Source organism: Alligator mississippiensis, chromosome 1, assembly GCF_030867095.1.
Source record: "Alligator mississippiensis isolate rAllMis1 chromosome 1, rAllMis1, whole genome shotgun sequence".
NCBI classification, from domain to species: domain Eukaryota; kingdom Metazoa; phylum Chordata; order Crocodylia; family Alligatoridae; genus Alligator; species Alligator mississippiensis.
In genome coordinates this window covers 320,931,688-320,954,597 of record NC_081824.1, presented here as the reverse complement: position 1 = coordinate 320,954,597, position 22,910 = coordinate 320,931,688, and the positions used below count along the sequence as shown (strand labels likewise).

The window sequence follows — 22,910 nt, the reverse complement described above, 5'->3', positions numbered from 1 at the left end:
AGCACTGATCCAGGGTCTTCCCACCCCAGCACTGATCCAAACATGGTTGTCTCATACATTATTGCATGAAGAAAGTACATGGAGTCGTCCGCCTCCTGTAGCAAATAGGCAAGCCTTACCTGATGACTCTAGGGTGTTTGTGAGCAGTTGAATTAAACTATATGCTGTTACTGTTTGTGATATGTTAGTCTTTTAAATCATATTGTTTTGTTTTAGCTTCTTGATGGAATGAATAAAATACATTAATAACAGTAATGAAGAGTGAGTAACCTTATTCACAAAGAACAGCCATTCCCCAAATGTTCCTGCTCACTAAAAAGCCCTCTACACTAGTGCTTATGAACTGTGAATGAAAAGGGCAAAAACCATATAGTATTTGCAGTTCTCATCAGTCATTTTTGTAGTATTAGACCACATCTGTTTAGGATTGACATCTTGGGAAATCTTCAGATGAATGCCTTAAGAAGAACTAGCAAATTCTCAAAGGGCATTAAAAATGTTCACAACTCCCAGCAGCTCTTTTACCTCATGGCTGCATCAAGCTGATGACCTGCTTCACTTTCTGGGTAAAGGTGGACATCCTTGGTACAGTCAGTGTGACAGGAAGGAAGAGAGCAGCTGCTGCAGAAAAGAGTTGTGAAAGACCAGATCTTGCTGATATGTTACACAAAATGTGGGGCATGCACAGCAAACAAGAGATGGTACTTTTTTCCCCCCAGCAGTGTAGGTTTGGTGCCCTGGATGTGACAGCAAAGATACTAGTGCTTAGGGAAAAAAGGATCATTAGAGACATTCATGGCTATAAATAAAATTCACATCAGATTCAGCACTTGCCTCAATGAAACATTTATGCAATAATATGCATGCTGAAGTTGGACATGCTCCCAGATTATCTTATATTTGAGATGGACTGGTCCTTCTCAAAATTAATTTTCTGCATTTCTTATGATCTTTTATATATGCACTTTATGGTCAGTAACATACTAGTAACCCATGCAGCAGGACAGAGGAGACTGATTGCCCCAACCCTGCTGCTGGGGACCCTCCCTAGCGGCAAAAAGATATGCAAAGCTCAGTTGGTGTACAGCCTTGTTGTTTTTGTAATTGCACAATAAATAGGCTGCCTTTGTGAACTGAAAAAAGAGCTTGGAAAAAATCACTCACTAAAATGAAAAGGCCCTTTTCCTGAAAGCAGGACAGTAGTGAAGGAGAAAAATGACCTCTCAGCCATAACCCCACCCACTACATCTGCCTGTTGTGGACTTCAGGAGGACCTGGCCACCAACCATCAATAACTTTTCATTTGGAAATTTTTTGAGGGATGTAGGGAGAAATTCTTAGTTTTTCCAGATTTATTTTTTCTGGCTTCTTTATAGTGAGTGAAAGGTTTGAGGGTCATTATCATTAGAGCTTCTCAGAAGACTAACTCAGCTCTGGTTTCTGGAATGGGCTTACTCATTAATCTGATCCTTTTTTATTTCCTTCTTTGGGAAGCTATGCACTTTAATAAGGATTCAGCAGCCCTTGGTTTTGTTTCTGCTGTGCAGTGATTCATTGCATTAAAGCGCTGGGCTTTCTTTCCCTTTGAATGCAGGCGCCTTCCTCTCACTCTACCAAAATCCCCTCCAGAATCTGCCCTTTTTCACACCTTGCAACAAATAATGCCTTCTTCCTGAACCAGAAAGCATATGACATTATTTTTCCTGACACCCAATAGTAATAATAAATACAAAAAAAGTTAAGAAACTGATGAAAGGAGGAAGGCAAATGTCTAAAGAAGCAGACAGAGCTGTGGGGTGAGCCCCCTGGATCTACTGAAATAAATAGAGCAGAAATCTTTCTTGCTTGGCCTTTGTGTTGTTATTATTAGAACATTCATGCCTGAGTGCACTAAGCTCTACTACCTTCAAGCATCCATACTCAGCTCAGCTACAGTGTGATTTTAAAAAAGCCCAAAAAAGGAGAGTGGATGTGAGGAATAGCAGAGGAAGAAAGGGCCAGATTAACCCTTTAGTGGGCCCTCGGTAAACAAACTTGTGGGCCCCGGGCCAGTCGAGACCCCCTTCCCCACCCCAGCACTGCCACCTGTGGGGAGTGAGGCTCAGAGCCACTGCTAGGAAGCAGCCGCTCTGGCGGCAAGGCCAGTGGAGGGGAGGGGAAGGGAGGTGGACAGGCCCATTTGTGCTGCTGCCCTGGAGGGAATGACCAGGGCCCCCTGCAGCTCAGGACCCTAGGCATGTGCCCAGTTTGCCTATGCATTAATCCGGCCCTGGGTCTATGAATATAGATAAATGTGATCAACTTTTGTTAAATCTCCATTTAGAAAAACTGTAAAATCTTCCTGGGAGAACAGGTATGTGTTGGACAGACTGACATAAAACCGTCCTGTGTCACCATAACTAGAGGATATACAATATGCAGCTGCAAATACATTGAATGGTCTCTCATTGTTTTGTTGCCTAACTTGAGAGTAAAATGAACACAACAGGTTGTATGAGACTCTTAGAGTCCCAAGCCAATCAAAGCAAAAAAAAAAAAATCCATATGCGGTGACTAAAATATTGTATTTTTTATATCTATGGTGGATTTTTTCAGTTTGTTTCAGTAGCAAAGAATAATTAAAGGATTATGGTTTAACAGTCAATGCACTATTTTTTATTTATTTACTATATTCATTACAATAGTGGCTAAAGGCTACAACCAAGCTCAAGGCTACATTGCATGAGCATTGTCCTTGCTTTAAGCACCTTGCAATCGAAGTGGAGAAGACAAAGAAGAGGGTGGAAGAAAGAAACATTATTGACACCAATTTATAGATGGAAAACTGAGGTTAGGGAGATTTATAATTGCCATTAGCTCATATGGAAAGTATGGGGCAGAGCTGAGAATGAAATCAAAATTTTCTGAATCCCAAGTAGTCATCCTGAACCACACAATCGTCCTGCCACTCTGGTTACTTGTTTATTGTAATACGGACAACGGGCTCTAGGCCTTTGCACAAAATACATCATTTGTCCTAAAAGGTATCATTTTGGAACCAAGAGTTCTAGTTTTTTTGTTTGTCATTTGTCCTAAAGATCTTGAAGTAACAAACTCCACTTCTTGCAGTTGTGTTCACTAGCCTGGGCTCAGAGCATTTGTTCACAGGCGCTAACTAACCAGTGGGTCTGCTCATGGGCTGAAGGTGCCATGCTAGATGAGACTGGAAGGGGAGGGATCTGCTGGTCATTGAGTTATCTCAGTGCAGGATATTACCAGTGCATGCAATACAAACAAACAGAAAACAACAAGAAAAAATAGATACCATTTTCTGCAAAGAGCAAAAAGAAATAATCTTTTTTACAGGGCCACTAATAGTATGGGAGCTTTGGGTATTTTTTTTTTTTAAATCATGCAGTTAAATATAGTATTAAATATAAAATTGCCACTGAAGCTGAGAAGAACTCTGCACAAGTGAAGTTTTTCAGACTTCTGGCCCACTGAGATTAAATATATGTGGCCATTTCATTATCTGATAAAAATTTCTATTCATTTATTTAGCTCCTCTATGCCCAATTCCTTGAGCTGTTGTCCATGCAATTCTTATGGGGAAATGAAGGGACTGCTTGTGCCTGCCATTTTGTTAGTGTCTCCAGGGTATAGTTTGTGATAATGAATATCATGTATCTTTAGAGTAGAGCATGAGTGGAATATAGTTACTATAGTTTACAGATTTGGTGTTGTCTGGGACTCCCTGTGGAATCTAAGAATGTCCTGGGAAATTCATAATTGTTAGCCATATCCTGCAGTTCTTAATCTGTCAAATTCTGCAGGAAGTCTCTGCTGTTACATGCAGAGTCTACTGGGGAAAGCAGAGGAGATATGAAGCCAATAACCTTCACCCAGCTGCCAGTCTGAAGATACCAGTTTCACACCTTTTATTTGTTCTTACCATTGGGGAAGAAAAAATACTTGGCAGCAGACAGCAAGTTTGTCATTGTGTGGATGGGGAAACCACATATGGGTAGGATTGAGCCCAGCCCCTTGGGGAAACCATCACCCTTCTCCCCAACCTTACCCAAACAGGTATTCTGTGAGGTCCCTAGCATTAGGATGAATGAGTTTGGTGAGCTAATTCACTTTGAATACTATCACTGGTTACATAGAGTGAATTAACTTCTTTTCCACACCTGCTGCTTTAAGTAATGGCTTTCCTCTCAAAAAATATAGGGGGGGATGACATCTGACTGACAACTGAGTCACTGAACTAGAGCATTCATCAGGCAGCTGCTGAAGAGAACAATGTCTTTTCACTGCGCTCCCCTTTCTGGTTATTTTTGAAAGAGAGGAGGGAGAAAGGAAGAAAATATGTTCTCTCTCGGTTTTCTATAAGGTGTAAAACTTGACTGGGATAACACCTCTGGAATGACTTAATGGCGCCCTGTTTGGGATGAAAGGACCGACCCCACATGTTATTTCCTCTCTCCTTCCCCCCAGTCTGCTTGCAGTAGTTGGGAGGGGGTGATTCTTCTTGCTTAGTTGTGTTTAGAGCATTGTGATCTTTGCAGTGTAAGCAGATCAGTTGCTATAACTCTCATTTTTATGGGAGAAACCTGAAATTACTAAATTACTCGCAAAGAATTACGTTACCAGAAAGCATGGATCATACAGGCCATTTGCACTGGAGCTTAGGAGTTTTAGAGATGGGAGTAGACAAAGTGTTTTACTTGTCTCTGTGGGCTGTTGAATATGGTGATAAAAATCTGCTGTGTTCTTCCGTGGTAGGCTCCGTGCTTGTTTGCCTGCTTATTTTGTTCCTTGCAAAACCAGTTACTGAGTACACAGAATTTCTCCCCTGGGCCTATAGTATTTCCTGAGAAGTTCTGTTGTTCCTTAAGTGTCGTTAGATCAGAAGTATTTTAAAGGAAGTCTTTTGAGATTTCTTTGAAGTGAAATTAAATTTCTTGTCCCTCATAACTCTCTATTAAAGGTGCATGTTTTGATGAGTAGCACTTAAATCTGCTTAGCAGGCTCATACAGTCTTCTCAGTCTTCGTGCTTTGCAAAGTAGTGAGCTCACAGCCAGTGTTGTAAGGTAGTGAGGAGACAACATGGTGTAACAAGACAGCATAGCTTATTTCAGGGGCAGGCAATTTTGGCTGGAAGGCCGCATAATGAGTTTCAGTGAGCTGTCGAGGGCCGCATGCATAGCTCCGCCCCTTGACATGTGCCCCACCATTTTGGGACCGGAAGTCCTGCCCTTAACTCCTGACCTTTATCACCAGAAGTCCTTCCCCTTACCCCCAGGAAATACTCTTTTTGGGAGGGGACGTTGGCATCTTGAAACCAGAAAAAACCCAAATCATATACTAAAAGTCAAACACGTACTATAACATACTTTAATTTTATTACAAAAAATATTTGTCATGATTTGTGTTTGCATACTGTATATAGAGGTGATTGCATAACAACTCAAAACTCTTGTATATTGTGTGTGGTGGGGTGTGGGGGTTGTGAGGGGGTGTGGCTGTGTGTATGGGGCATAGGGTATGTTGGGGGTGTATATGAGGGGGGTGAGGTTTGTGGGGTGTGAGTGAGGGTGGGGGTATGGGGACCCGCCACACAATCCCCCACATGGCGCACAGTCCCCGTTGCCAGCAACAGAAGGAGGCAGGGAGGCTTGGGGCACTCGTGCATGGCGCAGGTGCTGGCATCCAGCAGCGCGTGGCTCCAGCCAGTGCTGCACATGAGGGCGAGGAGTACAGCCTGCCCAGCCCATGTCTATCGCAGGGGCTATGCGCGGCACACCTACATCTCCCACACTTGCGCGCCACTAGGGAAGCTCCACACTGGAGCCGGCTGTCTTCCCCACTCCCTGCCATGCAGGTCCTGGGACTTCACCAGAAGTAGAGGGGAGCCCCAGCCCCTGCTTCCCCTGGTGGCATGCAAGTGCAGGAGCTGCAGGCGTGCCATGCGGAGTCCTCATCATAGAGGCGGGCCAAGCAGGCTGCGCTCCTCACCCCCACACACAGCACTGGCCAAAGCCGCATGCCCCCACCTATGCTCCTGTGCTGGGCATGAATGCCCTGAGCACCCCCAGCTACTGCTGCTGCTGGCAGCGGGGGCTGCACGCCATGTTGGGGAGTGTATGGTGTCCCCACTCCCCCACCCTCCCTCACACCCACACCCTGGCCACCTGAGCTCCCCACTCCTGCCACCCCCCTAGGCACGGGCTCTGCGCTGCCGCTAGCCCCAGCCCCATGCTCCTTGCCCCAGCCCAGCTGCAGCTCGTCCCCACCCTGCCCTGGCTCTGCCCCCACTGCTTACCTACCTGCTGCCCAGAGCAAGTGGGACGCCAGGGAAGCCAAGCAGGTCCCCCAGTGGCTGCAGCAGTGGCAGCAGCAGCCACACCTGGAAACTGCTGCTGGCTGGGCTGGGCTGGGCTCTTGCGTGCATGAGGGTGGGAGTGAGGCGCAATAGGATAAGTTGGGGCATCTTGGTGGGTGAGTGCCTCGCTCCCACCCTTGTGCGCAGAAGGGTGGAGTGGGGTACAATTTGTTGATGGGTGCCTGCGGGCTGGATGATAGTGCCTGGCGGGCTGGATTCGGGCTCTTAGTTTGAGAGGGTGATTTGCAGTTGGTGGGTGAGTTCTATTGCTCACTCTGACCCTGGCTCATTAAGTGACCTGAAGCAAGTTATTTAGCCATTTGGTGGCTTAGTTTTGTCACTTGTAAGATGAGGATGAAAATATTTAGCTTTTATATACCCAAAATGATTAAACATTGATAACGATAGCTCTGTAAAGCTCTTTGTGATGTACAAAGGAAAGGGGCTGTGTAAATACCAGGATGTACTCTTATGTAGAAAAGACTACAAAAATAATTGTTCCTACTGCCTACTTGGAGGAAAGGTGACATGGTACTTTAAGTATCCACCATATCTGCCAAGTAAGACCCCTTGTGTGATATTTCAGTTGTTTCATGTAACAGAGGGTAACTGTCCTAGTCTCTTGGTTTTGATTCTACAGCTGTCTCCAACCTGGATACAGAGAGTAAACTGAGTGTGTACTACCGAGCCCCTTGGCATCAGCAAAGAAATATTTTCCTCCCCTCAACCAGACCCCCGTGCGTAGAGGAGCTGCACTGCCACGCCAAACAGAACCTGCGAGTCTTGCACAGAGGTAACCACTTTCATGTGATACTTCTCTCACAGTTCAACCAGGCTGGAGGCCAGACTCCACTTACATAAAATCTGCAGTTGCAGGATTTTACTGGAGAACTTCTTGGGCACATGTATTAGTTGTGTTCGTACACAACTAAACCAAAGGGATAGGGGTATTAACGTTTAACTGTGTTTAATTATTTGTCCCAATTATTAAACAGATATTTACAATCTGTTTACAATTAAAACAATCAAAGAACAAAACCTATGGGCTCTTTTTTAAGGAGCTAAACTTTATTTCATTTTCTTTTCAATTTTTCCATCTTAAGTCTCTTTTTTTCTTTAGTTATATCAGATAGTCTTTAGGCAGTTCATACTTGAATGTTTAATATAAAAATAAGCAGAAAATAAAACTAGCCTTTTTGCTTTTGTTGTAAAAAAATCAAAAAAAGAATACAATCAGGCTACCTTTTAAAGTGTTCAGTAGCAGCCTCTTTCTACTAAAGAAGTTCTTGGCATCAGTATCAATAATTTACTTACTCTTCAGATGCTGCTGTTAGTAATGATGATGATGATGATATAATCAATGAATAATTGATCAGATTTGTGACACTCATATTACCTGGGTAAAATGTAACAATCAATTACCGCGATTTGCCCTCTCTGTTGGGTTTAACTCAGCAGTAACAGCACTGCAACGATACATAAAAAGGGATTACAATCATAGTAGCATTAAAATTAAAAGAGAATTTAGTGTTTTCTTCCTTAGCCAAATCAACACAGCAACTGTTCTACCATCAGAATAGTCTGCTTCTGCCATCTTGTGGACAGGAAAAATCCTAACAATTAAAATAAAGAAAACACATCATAGTTTCAAGTAGCAAATTTTATTTTGATCACCTTTTATATTTAATAGCAACTAAGCAACTTTAAGATATAGTTTGTTATACTTTGCTACACTTCATTTTTAACATACTTTAATATTCTAAAGTGCACCTATATTCTGAAATTTACCCCTCAAAGTGACATGTAGTTCCATGATTATTCTCTTACTTGCTTCCTCCATAAAATTTTCATCATCTACATGTTACAAGATATTTTTTAACTGCTGCTGTTTCAAATTCAATGTTAGACCAGAAAATTAAGTTATCCTTCACTCATTTATTTAATACTAGTAGTAAAAATTTTCTTTGGAAAATAGTTGATAATGTTGTCAACAGTGCATTAGGTTAATTCTTCTTACTCTTCCATTGGCTATATGTGCCTGAAATATTATTCTACATTTTCATCAAGAACAAATGGAACATAGAAGAAGAAAAGACCCAAACATTCCCCTTTTTAACATGGATTCATAAACAATTTTGAAAAGGCTTAGTCTCACTGACTGATGTTGAAAGACAGGCTGCTTGCAGGAGTTCAAAAAAAACCAAACAAACCCAAAAATGGCACTTTTACCTTAAACTCGGCTCACTCTCACACCGAGACCAGCACATGCCCAGAAAAGGCATCACGTTAGTTAGCCCCAGCTCACCTAGTGTTTGTATAGATCAGGAGATTGAATCAGCTTTAGATAAAAGTGCCAAAAAGCCCCACTGAAGTGCCCAGTCTACACAGACACTGCATATCCAAGTCAAAGTAATGCACTGCTTCTTTCAGTAAAGTGTGGTTTGCTTTTTTTCCTTAATGTCTGTAAGTAGCCTTAAATATTGTGAGTTCTTGGCAATGAGACACACATCAGGGCTTGAAAATTCCTTAGAGCTGGGAGATGTTGACATAGCTGATTCCTCAAGAATAGATCATCCTGGGTCAAATGCCTCTCTCAGCATCAGCCTTCCATGGTACACTCAGGATCTGATGCAGCTGTGAAGCCCGGGAATGAAATATTAATCTTCTTTCTCCTCACTCCACCTATGGTGACATGTCTTTGATAGATTTCACACCTCCTGATATTTCTTTGCCAAAGCAGCTGCCATCAGCAGTCAAAGGCATCTTTTAGTTTGTTCTCATTGCCAGATGGAAAGAAGTTGAAGTCCCGTTATGGGACACCTAAGACTTGTTAGTCTTTGATGTATTATGTTTTTTAAGAGAGTTGACTTTCCAGTGGTCTGCGGGTGCAGCTGAAGCTTTTCACTGTGAGGGTCAATGATAGATCCAACTGATCCTCACAGTTACATGTAATACTTAGCATATGTGTTCACCTATCAAGGGAGACCACAGCTACATTTTACCCTTTATGAGCACATTATGTATAGGTCTCTCTCAGTTTGGAGATTTTTCACATTGACAAAAACAACGAACTATATCCTGGGACTCTGTATCTTTAGGATTTAATAATCCTGGTTTCCATGCCCCCCCTATCCTGACTATTTTTCCCCAATATTTAAGATTCTTGATCTTTAATACCCCTCTTCTCAGTTTTGCTCTTTTTTTTTGCATCAATGATAAAAAGCAACCTTCATTTGTGGGGGGTGCTATCCCCATTTATCAGTAAGAACACCATCTTTTGCAATCATTATCTAACTTTAATTGTTTTCCTAGGAGATCAGTCTCTTTAGTGTGATTTACACTGTAGGGTCTGAATGTTCAAGAGTGACCTACAGGTGTTTCTGTCACCTGAATCTTAGTTGCTAAATACCAAGCAGTATATAACAGATTTCAGTTAAAACTGGAGCAGGTCAAGAAATCAAGGTTTTAATCCTGTAAAATGTTGTCCTTCAGAAAAGTGTGGGGATGGGGCACAGTCCCCTGAAATATGATGTTCATGGCAGGCATACGGAATGTTGTACATATATAGTAATAATTACAAATAAAAAAACTAAATAAAAAATGGCCAACCTTATTTTCTTTCTCTTTTGTCAACTCACTCTACTATCATCCCTAGTATTGCTGTAATTCTCATTTGTACTATCACGTATTTGGGGTGGAGACTGTGTCTTCCTCTATAGCTGATGGTTTCTTTCTCTCTCTTAAAAACAGAACAACGAAACACGGGTGATAACAGAGAGCAAAAGGTGCCAGGCCCCATCTCAGTAGTAGCTCCTCCGTTTCCTTCTTTCCCTGCAATCTACACTCAGAAGAAGCAAACAATAAAGGACCGGCACTTGCTAACAGTAAGCTGTTCCTGCATGCTAAAGTATAACCTGTATATTATTAGCAAACTTAATAATAGTGATTTTCATTAACATTTATTTATCTTCATGCTTCATAATTATCCCATTGATTTATTTGCTTACAATACAGTTAACCCTGGTCTATATGCCAGAGAAGTAACAAACTGTGGCTGATTTCCAGCAGAGGTACCAAGGGCTACATTCTGAAGAATCCAGTAAGAGACAGCCAATGGGCACCTGTAATCCTGTGGTGCCGCAGCACCGTACAGTAACATTTCTAGCTACTGACTAAGATAGGTGCAATATTTTGGGGAGGGAACATATTAATGATGTAATTAGAGTCCTGGAAATCACTTTTACGAACAGTTAGGAATTCTAGGATATTAAGCAACAATGTGAGGTTGGGGTATCCCCTTACTATGTGTGGTACCTGCAACTACACACATGCCTGAAGGGTACTTATCTACTGCTGATCACCAGTTGCTTCTGTTGTCTGTCTTAGCGGTGCCTACAACACACTCAGATACTTTATTACATCACTGAATGGTGTAAGAGTTGTGGAGAAGCGGACAGACAAGTAAAACATCAATGGCATGTTGTAGTGTGTGCCCTGACTGGCTGTAGTACTAATCTGAAATGAAGTGAATGGTATCATTCTGATATCTACCCCATGAAAGGAATTGTGCCCAGATCCACAAAAATATTTAGCAGTGTATCTGGGTTTTTGACTCTTAATGAGTTCCAGAGGAGTTTGGTGGTTAAATATCTTTGTGGATCTGAGCCCAATTCTATACATTTTTTAAGAACTTTCCATTGGGTGAAATTCACCCTAGTGTTGAGGACCTGCACAAAGTCAAAGTCCCATTTAAACTGTGAAGTCAGATATGGGTGATGCTGAGGTCTTACACTAGCTCTCAGTACAGGGGTAGGTTTAACCCTGCATGAATATGACTGTCACAGAGACACTAGGCATAGCTAGCTATAATATCATCACATACTTGATTTAACAATGAAGCATACTTTACCACATACTACACTGTTAAACATATAATGTGCTGTAACAGTAAAGGGATTGGAGTGTCATGGATACTTCCTAGAAGTGGTAAGTTTCCAGAGTAGTGACCAAATCTGCAGCTAGCTCCAACAATACATTTTTCTTGTCTTTGGAAAACATACATTGCATTTTAAGGCTCGTGTCACGGCGGGGTCCTCACGGAGGGCCGTGATCTCCTTGAGGCCCTCTCACCGCGCTATTCCGGCCCGAGGGCACCCTCCATTCTCGCCCGCCACGTCTTGATGGAATATATGCAATAGGGAGGCTGCCTTGTGTTACCTCGGGCCTGTCAGCTCCTGGACCCCTTGTGGGTCTCCCCGTATAATGGGCGTTACCCAAGCGCCCTAGCCTTATGGGCTATGCGTGGCTCCTACCTCCCCTGATACCACGCCCCAAGCCTCGCAGATGTAAAGGACGTTGTTCGGTCTATACGCCCGCTTCCCGGGCTTCCTCTCTAATGTGGCCCACCCTGGGCTCCCTCTCTCGTGCCCTGCCGGTGTGGTTCCGCTCAGGGACTCTCTAGCGGGCCTGCCGGTCCTATGGGCCAACCGCACGGATACCCTCCCTGACTCTGGCTCCCCGTGCTGCTACTCCCTGTCTTCTCAGGGGCAACCGCAGCGCCCTGCCTCGGTCTGAGGGGGATTGCCGCACTAGCCTGCGGCCGGGCTCGCTATGCCCGTGCGCCCACACTGGGCTACTCAATAACGTACAAGGGCGTTCCCCCTCTCTGGGGGCTCGCCGCGCCCACACTGGGCTACTCAGTATGGCCCCGCTCTCTAGGGCTGCTCAGTATGGCGCTCCCCCCTTCTCTGGGGCTCGCCGTGCCCACACTGGGCTACTCAGTAACACCGCCCCTTTCCTGGGGCCGGGGGCTATGTTCCCCCCCACACGCAATCCGGGGTCTCGGTCCCCGTCCGCAACCTATGGGTTGCGCCCGCGACCCACTGGCCGCGCTCCTCGCCACCAGTTGCTCATACACTGGCGTGTGAGCTGCGCCTTCCCTGGTGCTAGGGCACCCCACACTCTCTGGGGTCCCTGTGATTGAGGCCTCCTCCAACCCCTACAGCCTCACCCAAGCCTCCAGGTGTACTAACACAAACACAAAGCAAAACCACAAGCCCCTAGGCTGTAACACAAATGCAAGCCGCCTGGCCATAGCTCCTCATCATAGCTCAAGCCTCCAGGGCTATCATGAGCTGTACTTGCGACTTAGGTGCCTTCCCATATCTCGGCCAAGAGAGCTCCTGCCTCTCTGGCTGCTGGCAGGGAACTGCCAGCCTGGCCTCAGCCCTGGGCTTTATAAGGGCCAGGCCCTGCCCCCTACAGGCAGCTGGCTCCACTTGGTTGCTCCGGCAACCCACAGCTGTGCTCACTTGGTTCTGCCAGGGCTCTCCCCCTGGCAGTTTCTCCTCTCTTAGGAGCAGGCACTAAGGTGCCCTGCGACAGCTCGTCCAGTTGTTTTACCTTGTTCAATGAAAAAGATTGTCTTAGTGGCCTACTTTCACAGCGGCAGTCTGGCAGATGTGAGCCTTAAGGAGGGACTTGTTTGAAGATGGGGGCCTTGTACATAAACTTAGGAAAAGCTTTCTGGAATTAGAGGACAGTGTAGAAGGAAGTAGGAAGACATTTGTAGGAGAAACAAATGAATAGTCCCCGAAGGATGACAGCATAAGCAGGGCAGTGAGGACAAAAAGGTCACTGAAAGCTCCTAGAGAAAGAAGTGACCAAAATGATACCAGGTTATGGGCCTGAAGTGGGTGCAATATAATGGCTTGGAAAGAATAACTAACAGAGGTTCCTAAATGCAGAGGTGGAATCAGCTGCCTTTTCAAATTATGCCATCTGTGGTGGAAGAACTACATCTTTGTTATCTTTAGAAAACAACTAGTAAATTTTAGATGTTAGCTCCATGTAATGCAGAGTAATTGGTAACAAGAAATCCCATGAGCCCTGTATTGGAGAAAGGAAGTCATGCTGACTGCAGACTTATTTTGGCTTTGTCAGCAAGTTCGCCTTTTCCCTTTTAAGAAAGAAAGTGTCAAGCTTTGTGCACATCTTTATTGGGTCTTTTCTGGAAACTGCCCAGACTCCGTGTTTTCCCTAAAGAGGAGCAAACAAAAGTTAGTTGGAGCACTTGAGCCTACTGGCCTCCAGCCAATTGGCAGTGTTTCTTTGTAGGAATTACAAGCAGTTCAGGTTCAGCATACTTCAAAACACTGTCATCCCACTACTTAAAGCCCTCTACCTTTATAGGAAGGATATGACAAATGGTAGAGATTGTATGTGAAAACAGGACTTGAACAGCTGTTCAGGGATTTCTAAAATATGTTCCAAGAGACTAGATCAGAGAATCAGCGTCTCTGACTGAATGGCTCAAGATGCTAAAGAAAGCTGAAGATGCTATTAGTGGTGAGATCTCCCTTTTCAGTGTAAGCTTGTTGACCTCTGTGAATTTATAGAAGTTCCTGTAGCTTATGGGTAATTTTTGGTCTGAGTTTGCCAGTTGGTTACATTGCCGGATAAGTAATGAACTAAAAAATTACCCTGGTTGAAATCCACCAGAATTTTCATTCGTGGAACAGCAGCATACCCTGAATTTTTCTTCCGTGTCTGAAAGGAGTACGCTAGTGAAGGAAGTACTAACTCTCTCTATAAAAAGCCACTTTCTATGCATTTTAAAAATAAGAAATAGAGCCATCAGGAAAGAGAATGGTCCTAAAGTTGCAGACCAAGCTTTCCAAACCTGAGGACCAAAGTCAAACACCTGCAGTCCAATTAAGAGGCCTGAGTTTTTAGAGACTGGCAACTCAGTTCTCATTGCTGCAGCAGTTCAGTGGTACAGAAGGAGAAGCCATTCTTTTAGGTTCCAAAGTCTGAATATTTTGGTGGCAGCTCAGGAAGCTCAGCTGTGTTAACTCAGCATTGTTCAACATCCTCTAAGTTGCTTGAAAGGAATGAGGTGAAATAAACTGTAAGAAATGAAGGCCTCCCTCTGATGAGGGAAACAGAAGTAGAAAACACTACATAAGATGGGATCATTATATTCTGGGGAAATCCTGGGCAAGATGGGCATGCCTGTGCTGCTTCCATGGCACTTCTGAGGAGCACACACCACCTGACTCTTGCTCTAGCTTCTGCTCCTGTTTGACACAGGCCAAACAAAACTGAGGCAGTGAAGTTGCCAGGAAGGAGTGTCTGACTGCTGTACTCAGCCTCTCTGCCATGCTTGAGACCAGCAGCAGGGTTCCCCTTAGGGCACTTTTATGTCCTTACATCAAGATTTGATGCATGTAGAGTGCAAGTGGGTGTATATGGCATGGTACAAAGGGCCATTCTCAAAAACACTATGGAAGCGGTATAGACATGGCTGATGTATTCTGAGTGAAGCTTATTGTATGCTCTTGGAACAAAGTCCTGCTAATTCAAGCTCTTTGCCTGGGAAGAAAACAAATCCCATTTGAGAAAGACACAGATTTGACAAAGCAAGGGGAGTATTTCTTACACATATTTCCATGACAACACTGCATGTAAAACCACCAACTCTATGATGGGGAACCAAGATGTTGTGGTCAGCCCAACTGCAATTAAGATTTTGTTTCATATTCTTCAATCTCAGCTTTCTCACTGGTGCCCCAGTTCAGTCTAGTGAAACATGTAACTCCAAAAGTACACCGTTTGAGTTGGGAATCTTGTTTATGCAAACCTGTTCTGCAAATCTCCCGAGAACAATCTTTCTTACAAGACCTCTGGCTGTTCAGCTCCAGGGCACAAATACTGTGCAGAAATGAGAAGAAACCTTTGTAAGTTTTAAACACATAGGTCATCCATAGATAAACATCAATGTCAGTTTGACTGTAAAACAAAATCAACACAAAGATTTGAGAAGCTTCTGTTTTGAACTGGCTTTTTCTATCCTTAGATGAGAATTCAGCTGGAATAAATGAGAAATGGAAATAACCCATAAGATTCTTTACTCTTTCTAGCTCAGGGGCAGGCAAAATATAGCCTGCAGTCTGGATTCAGCCCGCCAGGCCGTTCTATCTGGCCCATGGGTCCCCTCTAAAATTTAGAAAATTATTACCTGCCTTATCTAAAATCTGATGAGGCACCAGCAGCAGGAGGAGCCAGCAGCGGGACCCTGCAGTGGCAGCAGCAAGGCCTACCCGGCCCTAGCCCACCCCCAACCAGAATCTTCTGCCTAGTGGAGGCTTCTGAACTGGCGACCGTGGGGCTGTTCTCCCTCCCTCCATCCAAGAGTGGAAACTCAGATAAGAATTGGTAGAGGGGGGAATCACCAGTGCAGCAGGAGCCAGCCTGGCCTGGCAAGCACCACGTGATTCCCAGCTGGCTCCTGCTGCACCGTGCCATCCCAGCCATACAGCTGGAAACCATGTGGTTCTGACTGGACCAGGCTGGTGGTTCCTGGCCGCATGGCTGGGACTGAACAGCATGGCATGGAGCCAGCCAGAGCTGTGGAGGCTGGGCCAGGCTGGCTCCTACTGCATCCTCCGGCCAGCACTATGTGGTTCCCGGTAGGGCTGTGTGAAGCGGGCCCTATTTGATTCTGATTCAGATTTGGCCTGAATCAGGGACTGTGATTTGATCCATTGATTTGGATTACTGTCCCCAATTTGATTCGGCCATATCTGAATCTGACGATTCGATGCTGATTTGGCAAATCAGCAATTCGAACACAGGTACAGCTTTAAAATTTTTTCTACATACCTTGAGGTAGCAGGCGCAACTCATGATCCCTGTGGTGCTGGGGCACATGGAGCACCCCACAGCAGCATGGGGAGCTCTCCAGCATGCTTGGCAGTGAACTCAGAAGTAGACTGGAAATACTTCCGGTCCACTTCCGGAGCTGCCTGGGAGTGCACTGGGGGCTCCCCCTGGCCCGACAGTCAGCTGCAGGGGGACCCCGGGTACCGCCCCAGACCCAGGAGTCACCAGTTGCTGAACCAGGGAGGCATGCCCCCCCCGGCGCACTCTCTGGTGTACCAGGAAATGGACTGGAAGTGCTTCTGGTCCACTTCTGGGTCTGCTGCTGAGCGTGCTGGGGAGCCCCCCGTGCTCCTGTGGGATGCTTTATCTGCCCCAGCACCGCAGGGTTTGGAGCTCCTGCTACCTAGAGGTACGTAGAAAAATCATTTAAAGCTGTATCTACAGCCAAATTGCCGAATTTGTCCGAATCGATTTTGGAGGGTTCCGAATCAATTCGGAGAGATTAAAATGTCCTCTGATTTGATTCAGATTCAGAGATTTGGTCACTGAATCAGGCGGAATCTCCATCGAATAGAATCAGGGACCAAAGCTTCATATAGCCCTAGTTCCCACCTGCATGGCCAGGACCACACAGCGCAGCAGGAGTCAGCCAGGAACTACAGGGGCCAAGCTGGCTCCTGCTGCATTCTGCAGTCCCGGCCATGCCACTGGGCTGCCAGAGTGGTGGGGGGAGGGAGAGCAGCAGCAGTAGGTGGGAAGGTAGGGAAGTGGCAGGGGAAGGGCAGTGGTGGCAGGTGGAGGAAGGAAGTGGCAGCAAGCAGGCAGGTGGAAGTGGGGGCCCGCACCAGTGCCTCAAGCCCAGGGTGGGGCAGGGGCCCAGGACAGGGTGGCAGAAGTGCAAGAGCCCAGGCTGCCAGGGACTGTATGGAGCTGAATCATCTCTGCCTCTTTCCCCGCTGGCAGCCCAGCCACAAGCATTCCTGGGGCTTGCTGGGACCATGCACTGCCAGGGCTCTCTCCCTGCCATGGGCCATGAGTACCTTGAGGCTTCACTGCCTGCTGCTGCCACTGGTGGCAGGGGCTGTGAGCAATGAGGGAGGGGGCATGTGTGTGGGGGGGTGTTTTTAGGGGGGGTTCCACACCCCACCATACATATGTATGCACACCCCCCACCTCTGTGCACATGTATCCACACACCCCATGCACACCCCACACCTAAACCCTCTCACACCATCCCCCTCTACACATGCCACAACCCCCCTCAGCCACCCTCCCCCCACACTCACAGCCCCCTACAAACCCAGTACCCATCTACACCCACCCCCCCACACCTATCAACACACACAGACACCCACATCCTCCTCCATACCCTACATACACACATACCTAAACACACACCCACAGCCCCCCACAAACCCTGTACCCACCACCCATACTGCCCCACCTCTCCATACCCCCCCAAACATAAAAGTAAGACTTCATTTTAAACTATTATTCAATCACCTCTGTGTATACTACAAACACATATAAAGCAGGATAAAATATTTTTTAAAATCAAATTAATGTATATTGTAGTAGATGTTTTTTATATTTAGAATACAATGTACCCTCTTGCCAAAAGGAGTACTTCTGGGGATAAGGGGCAAGGGTTAGGGGCAGGACTTCTGGTTCCAAGATGGCAACTGGTGGCGGGGCACCTGTCAAGGGGCAGAGCTACCCTTGTAGCCCTCAACAGCTCCCCAAAACTTGTTAAGTGGTCCTCCAGCCAAAATAATTGCCCACCCCTGTTCTAGTTGCTGTATCAGCAATAGTCTCTGTGTTATATTTCTAAGCATTTTTATAGTCCAGTTTAAATGATTTAAAAGTGAACTCAATCACTACCCCAAGTTTGCAATCACAAGGACATACTAATGGAGTGAATGATTTGTATTAATCGGGCCATATACCCCCTGTGTGCAAATGGGGTTTGTTGTTTGTAAGAATAGAATCTGTACTATTAAGCCTGCAGATTGCACATAAAAGCAGCAGATATCCAGCAAATGTGGTACATCATGCATTATGGGCAGTGAAGTTGCCAGGAAGGAGTGTTTCATGCCTTCAGTTGCTGGAATGCCATGCGTTCTATGACTTCCGTCAGAAAACATACCTTATTTTTTGTCTCCATCTTGTCAAAACACTGAAGTGTTACATTAATCATGAAGGGATTGTCAGCATTTTAGCAGATCACATTTGATGAAATGTTCCAAAGTAAAATAAAACACCCATGAGCAACTAAATTAAAAAAAAATCCAGAAACCTTGTGGAAGATGAAACGTATGGAGATGTAAATTGTGAGAGTAGGTAGGCGAGCAAGACTGCGCTTCATAGCAGTAAAACCTGAGACAATAGCATAATAAAGAAGTGTTTCTTCCATTTTCTCTCCCACTGTTGCCTGACTACATGAAAAAGATACAGTGCAGATAGAGACCTGATTCTGTTTCATTAAATAGGCATGCAAGTGGTTCTTAGATATCTAAGCTCAATTCTACCCCACCCTTCTTGAGACTCTGGAAAAATAATATTGCAAGGTGTGGAACTAATATGTTCCCTTCATCGATTCTTTTTGTGACTTATTCTGAAGGCTAAATTGAAGGCATGTTACAAAAGTAGTGTAGCTGAGGGGGCCAACTGGGGTAGCAATCCCAGGTACTACCTTTTTGAGGGCACTAAAATAGCCACCGCCACATGCCTCCATGATTGGCACCATGGCAGCTGGCACTGCCCCCTGCTGCCCTAGACACAGAGCTGCTCTGATATGCCTCTGTATTACCTGGTTTTCAGGTGCTTTGGTGGGATGGAATCAGGTTGCACTTAAATGCCCAACTGTCACTTAGATGCTGTAGCAAGTGCCCATCCCAGGGGTGGTTGCAATGCCCCCCGGTGGCTCCTCAGCCTTTGCCAACCTGGCTCCCCTTGGAGCCCTCTCCTTTTTACTTGTCCACCACACCTAGATGGTAATTTCTGATGAAAGGGAGGCTGCCTTGGCTTTCCAAGCCTACTCTTATTCTTATGACCATAGGTGCTCGTGGTCATTGCCTTAACGGCTAGTTTCATGGACTCCACCCTCCCCAGTATCCACTCCTGTGCCTCATGGGTGATCTTTGAGCACAACTCTCTTTCCTATGACAGGGCGCAGGCACTGGAGCTTCCCTTGATGCAACCTAGTCCTCACTGGGCTCTGGACCCTCCTGGTCCCCACAGGCACCAGACCTTCTCCCCAGTACCTAGTCCTTCCTGGGCTCAAGCTTTATCTCTCTGTCTGTGGGCCTCAGGCCTGCTCTGGCCCCGCACTCCACCCCTCAATGGACTCAGGCTCTCTCCCTTTGTGCCCCAGGCCCTCTATTCTTCTGGCCCCTCTCTCTCACTGGGCCAGCTAGGACCTACCCTTCCACGACCACCAGAAGTTGTTCATCACAAGCCCTCTCGGGCCATTGCCTCTCTTCCCAAGGCTATCTGTTCCAAGAACTGCCATGCTCCTCTCGGGCACTGCTCTACACTAGCTGGGCTTCAGTCACCCTGATCCTCTGCTGTCTGCTGTCCCTCTCTAGGCTATGGGCTTTCCCACCCTGGGAATGGGCTCTTCCCAGGCAAAACCTTTTTGTTTCTCTCTCTTAAAATTGGATTGTTGTGGCAACACTTGTGCAGCGTAAAATAGTAAATGATTGAGTCCTTACCTCTTGTCTGTAACATAGTAAAGTAGTAGTTTTTCCATTTTGTAGGTGGAAAAACTGAGGCAGAAACGTTAAATGATTCACCCAAAGCTACAAAGAGACATCAGAGTTATATTTCAGAGTTCCTGGTTCTAGTACTGGGTTCAACTACTAGTTCACGCTTCCCCTAAATTTTATATTTCCAATATTTGGATTTTTTCTTTGATATATAGACATCATGGATTATTCAACATATATTATCTTTGGGCTTAATTAAGGTGGAAATACATGACTTGATTCCTATATAACACTTGGGTCTTATCTGGGACTTCAAGGGGGCTTAGATAATGTTTACTCTTGGATAAATTTCTCCTATGCCCTGTCTCTTTGAGTGGTCCAGTAGCACAGAAATCTGGAGTCCTAAGCAATACATAATCCTTTTGTTTACCTTTTTGTTAACTATAGGTTGTGCAGGGAGTGGGGGTCAAAATAATCTTTTAGGAAATATATACATGACTTTATTCACATTTATTCACATCTCCTGCTATGAAACTATGAAACCATGACAGTTCAAGCTCTGTCAGCATTTTCAGCTTAAATCTCGCTTTGCAGGGGTTTGTGACTCAGCCATTAAGATTTCCTGTGGACTGACATTTGACACTTATTTTTTTTAAACTGATTTTCAGGGGGAAATTCTAAGTTAAGGAAAGGAAACATAGTGGGGATCAAAGCTTACTGCTTTCGAAAACTTCTGCATCCATTTACAAAGATCACAAAACATCTTCGAATATATGAACATATCTGTTTTATTAGCTCTTGGTTTTATGTTTCTCTGTTAACCCCTTTCCGGCGATTCTGTATTTCTTGAGTGCTTACTTTAGAAGTCCCATCGCTCCCTGATATGCTGTCCCTTCAAACGAAGCCTGGTAGGTATGTGATGCAGCAAGGGTATTGCTTTTTGTCCAAGCCTTCCATTACAATTTGCAGACCACAAACAGCAATAGAGCCCCAAATTTTTGTGCAGGGAGAGGAAAAGAAATGAAGCGGTGTTTTGCCACCACCCTTAGGCAAGTTCCATTTCCTCTCTCTAATTCCATGGCTGGCCAGGAAATTGATCTGGTTGATAATTGCCAGGCTGGTTGAGCATATGCCTACAGAGGTCCCTTACAGTCATTTGTGCTGATTAAGCTTAAGTTTTGCATTACCCCGGTATGTGATACTGCACAGGACAAGCTAAACCTAACTTGGAAGATTGCAGAACAGGGAAGATTGCAGTGTATGCACAACTCAGCTTTTTACTATAGAGCAGAAGGCTAATGGGGTAGCTCTGCACCCTGGGTCGTGGCAGCATGCAGGGCAGTGGCCACCACCACCATGACAACAGCATGATGACAGAAAGACCAGTGGTGACGGTTTCTGTTTTTGTGTCTCCCTTCCCTCCCCTCCAGTCAGTGCTCATGGCTGGTGTCTCTCCTCCCTCCCACCCCCCACTTAGTTATGCTACTGCTATAGAGTGCTTCATCTTACAAAGATTTAAGCAAATTAATAATTACACCTACACAATCCATCCTATTGAAGCTGATGGGCTATACTCAGGTTTGTCAGTGTCTGTAGAATAAATGCCTATGTAGTTAAATTATGCATCAGACTAAATGGATTCTAGGTAATCATTCTAGTCAACTGCGGAAAAATGCCTTTTAAAAATATTCTGGTTTCATATTTAACAGCTTGATTGTCACCAGTGTTGTTTGACTCCTATGGAAACCATGCACTTAGTAAAAACTGCTTACATGCAAATTTGCTCGACAGACCAGCATGGCCCAGGGTATTTAATAATCATTTAATGATTAATTATGCATATACTCATAACAGAGAGAGTTTGAAACATAAGTTTCAATCCCCTCAAGCAGGAGAAAATTGAACCTGTATCTTCCACATCTTGTTTGAGTGCAGTAACCATGAGATACTGAATGAAAGAGGGGCAGGGGCAGAGGCAGTGGCACCACTATCTGTCCTGTTTTGAAAGGAAGTTTCAGCTGTCACTGCATTATGAGCAGATCCCAATCCATTAGGCCACTAGTTTTCAAACTTTCTAAAGTCAGGGAATCCTTTCATACCGCTTCTTTTGCCAAGGAACCTCAACCCCTGTCCTAAAGGCTGACATGGAGCTGGCTGACCTGGCCTGGCAACAGTGGCACACTGCCTCCCAGGCTGCTCCACCATTACCCCCAATCTCTGTGGAACCCTTGATGACCTATCGCTGAACCCCAGGGCTCCATGAAATACAGTTTGAAAACTACTGTATTAGGTTCCTGTTTGGAGGAAGTAGCTTGAGAACCCCTTTGATTCTGGAGCCTTGCTGGGCTTATACATTAAACAGGCTTCAAGCTGCTCAGCATTGTCAAGCTTCCTAGAAACAGAACATAAAGCTCCTGGGGAACTTTATGGAGTTCAGGCAACTTCTTGGGGTAAGCAGCAAGTGTGTGAGAGTTTTTAGGATCCAAGTTTTGAAATTTCATAGACATTAGGGCTGGAAGGGACCTCGGAAGATCAGCGAGTCCAGCCCCCCACCCGAAGGGCAGGAAGTCAGCTGGGGTCATAGGATCCCAGCAAGATAAACATCCAATTTTCTCTTGAAGGTGTTCAATGTAGGTGCTTGAACCACCTCCGATGGCAGACTATTCTAGACCTTGGGGGCTCGGACAGTAAAGAAAATTTTCCTTATGTCCAGCCTGAAATGGTCTTGCAGGAGTTTATAACCATTCAACCTCGTCATCCCTTGGGGTGCTCTGGTGAACAAGCGTTCACCCAGATACTGATGGTCACCCGATAAACTTATAGGTGGCCATCAGATCACCCCTGAGCCTGCGCTTTTCCAGGCTAAAGAGCCCCATAGCTCTCAGCCTGTTGTCATAAGCTCTGTTTTCCTGACTTCTGATCATGCACGTGGCTCTCCTCTGCACTCTCTCAAGCTTCTCCACATCCTTTTTGAATTGTGGAGCCCAAAACTGGACACAATACTCCAGCTGTAGCCTCACCAAGGCTGAGTACAAGGGGAGAATGACGTCCCGGGATTTGCTTGAGAAGCATCAATGGATGCAAGCCCGCATTTTGGTTGCTTTACTAGCCACAGCATTGCATTGAAGGCTCATGTTCATCTTGTGGTCAATGATGACCCTCAAGTCTCTTTCTT

General features: G+C 45.3%; 1 protein-coding gene across 3 annotated transcripts in view; it reads left to right on the top strand.

Moving 5' to 3' along the window:
- The window catches only part of NHS (NHS actin remodeling regulator), a 370,561-nt gene that overhangs the window by 318,848 nt on the left and 28,803 nt on the right, over window positions 1-22,910 (top strand). For all 3 annotated transcript variants that reach the window (XM_019494995.2, XM_019494994.2, XM_019494996.2), the window contains 2 exons: window positions 7,006-7,158; window positions 10,116-10,249. In XM_019494995.2, the coding sequence (XP_019350540.1) occupies window positions 7,006-7,158; window positions 10,116-10,249 (287 nt within the window). The remainder of the gene's footprint in view (window positions 1-7,005; window positions 7,159-10,115; window positions 10,250-22,910) is intronic.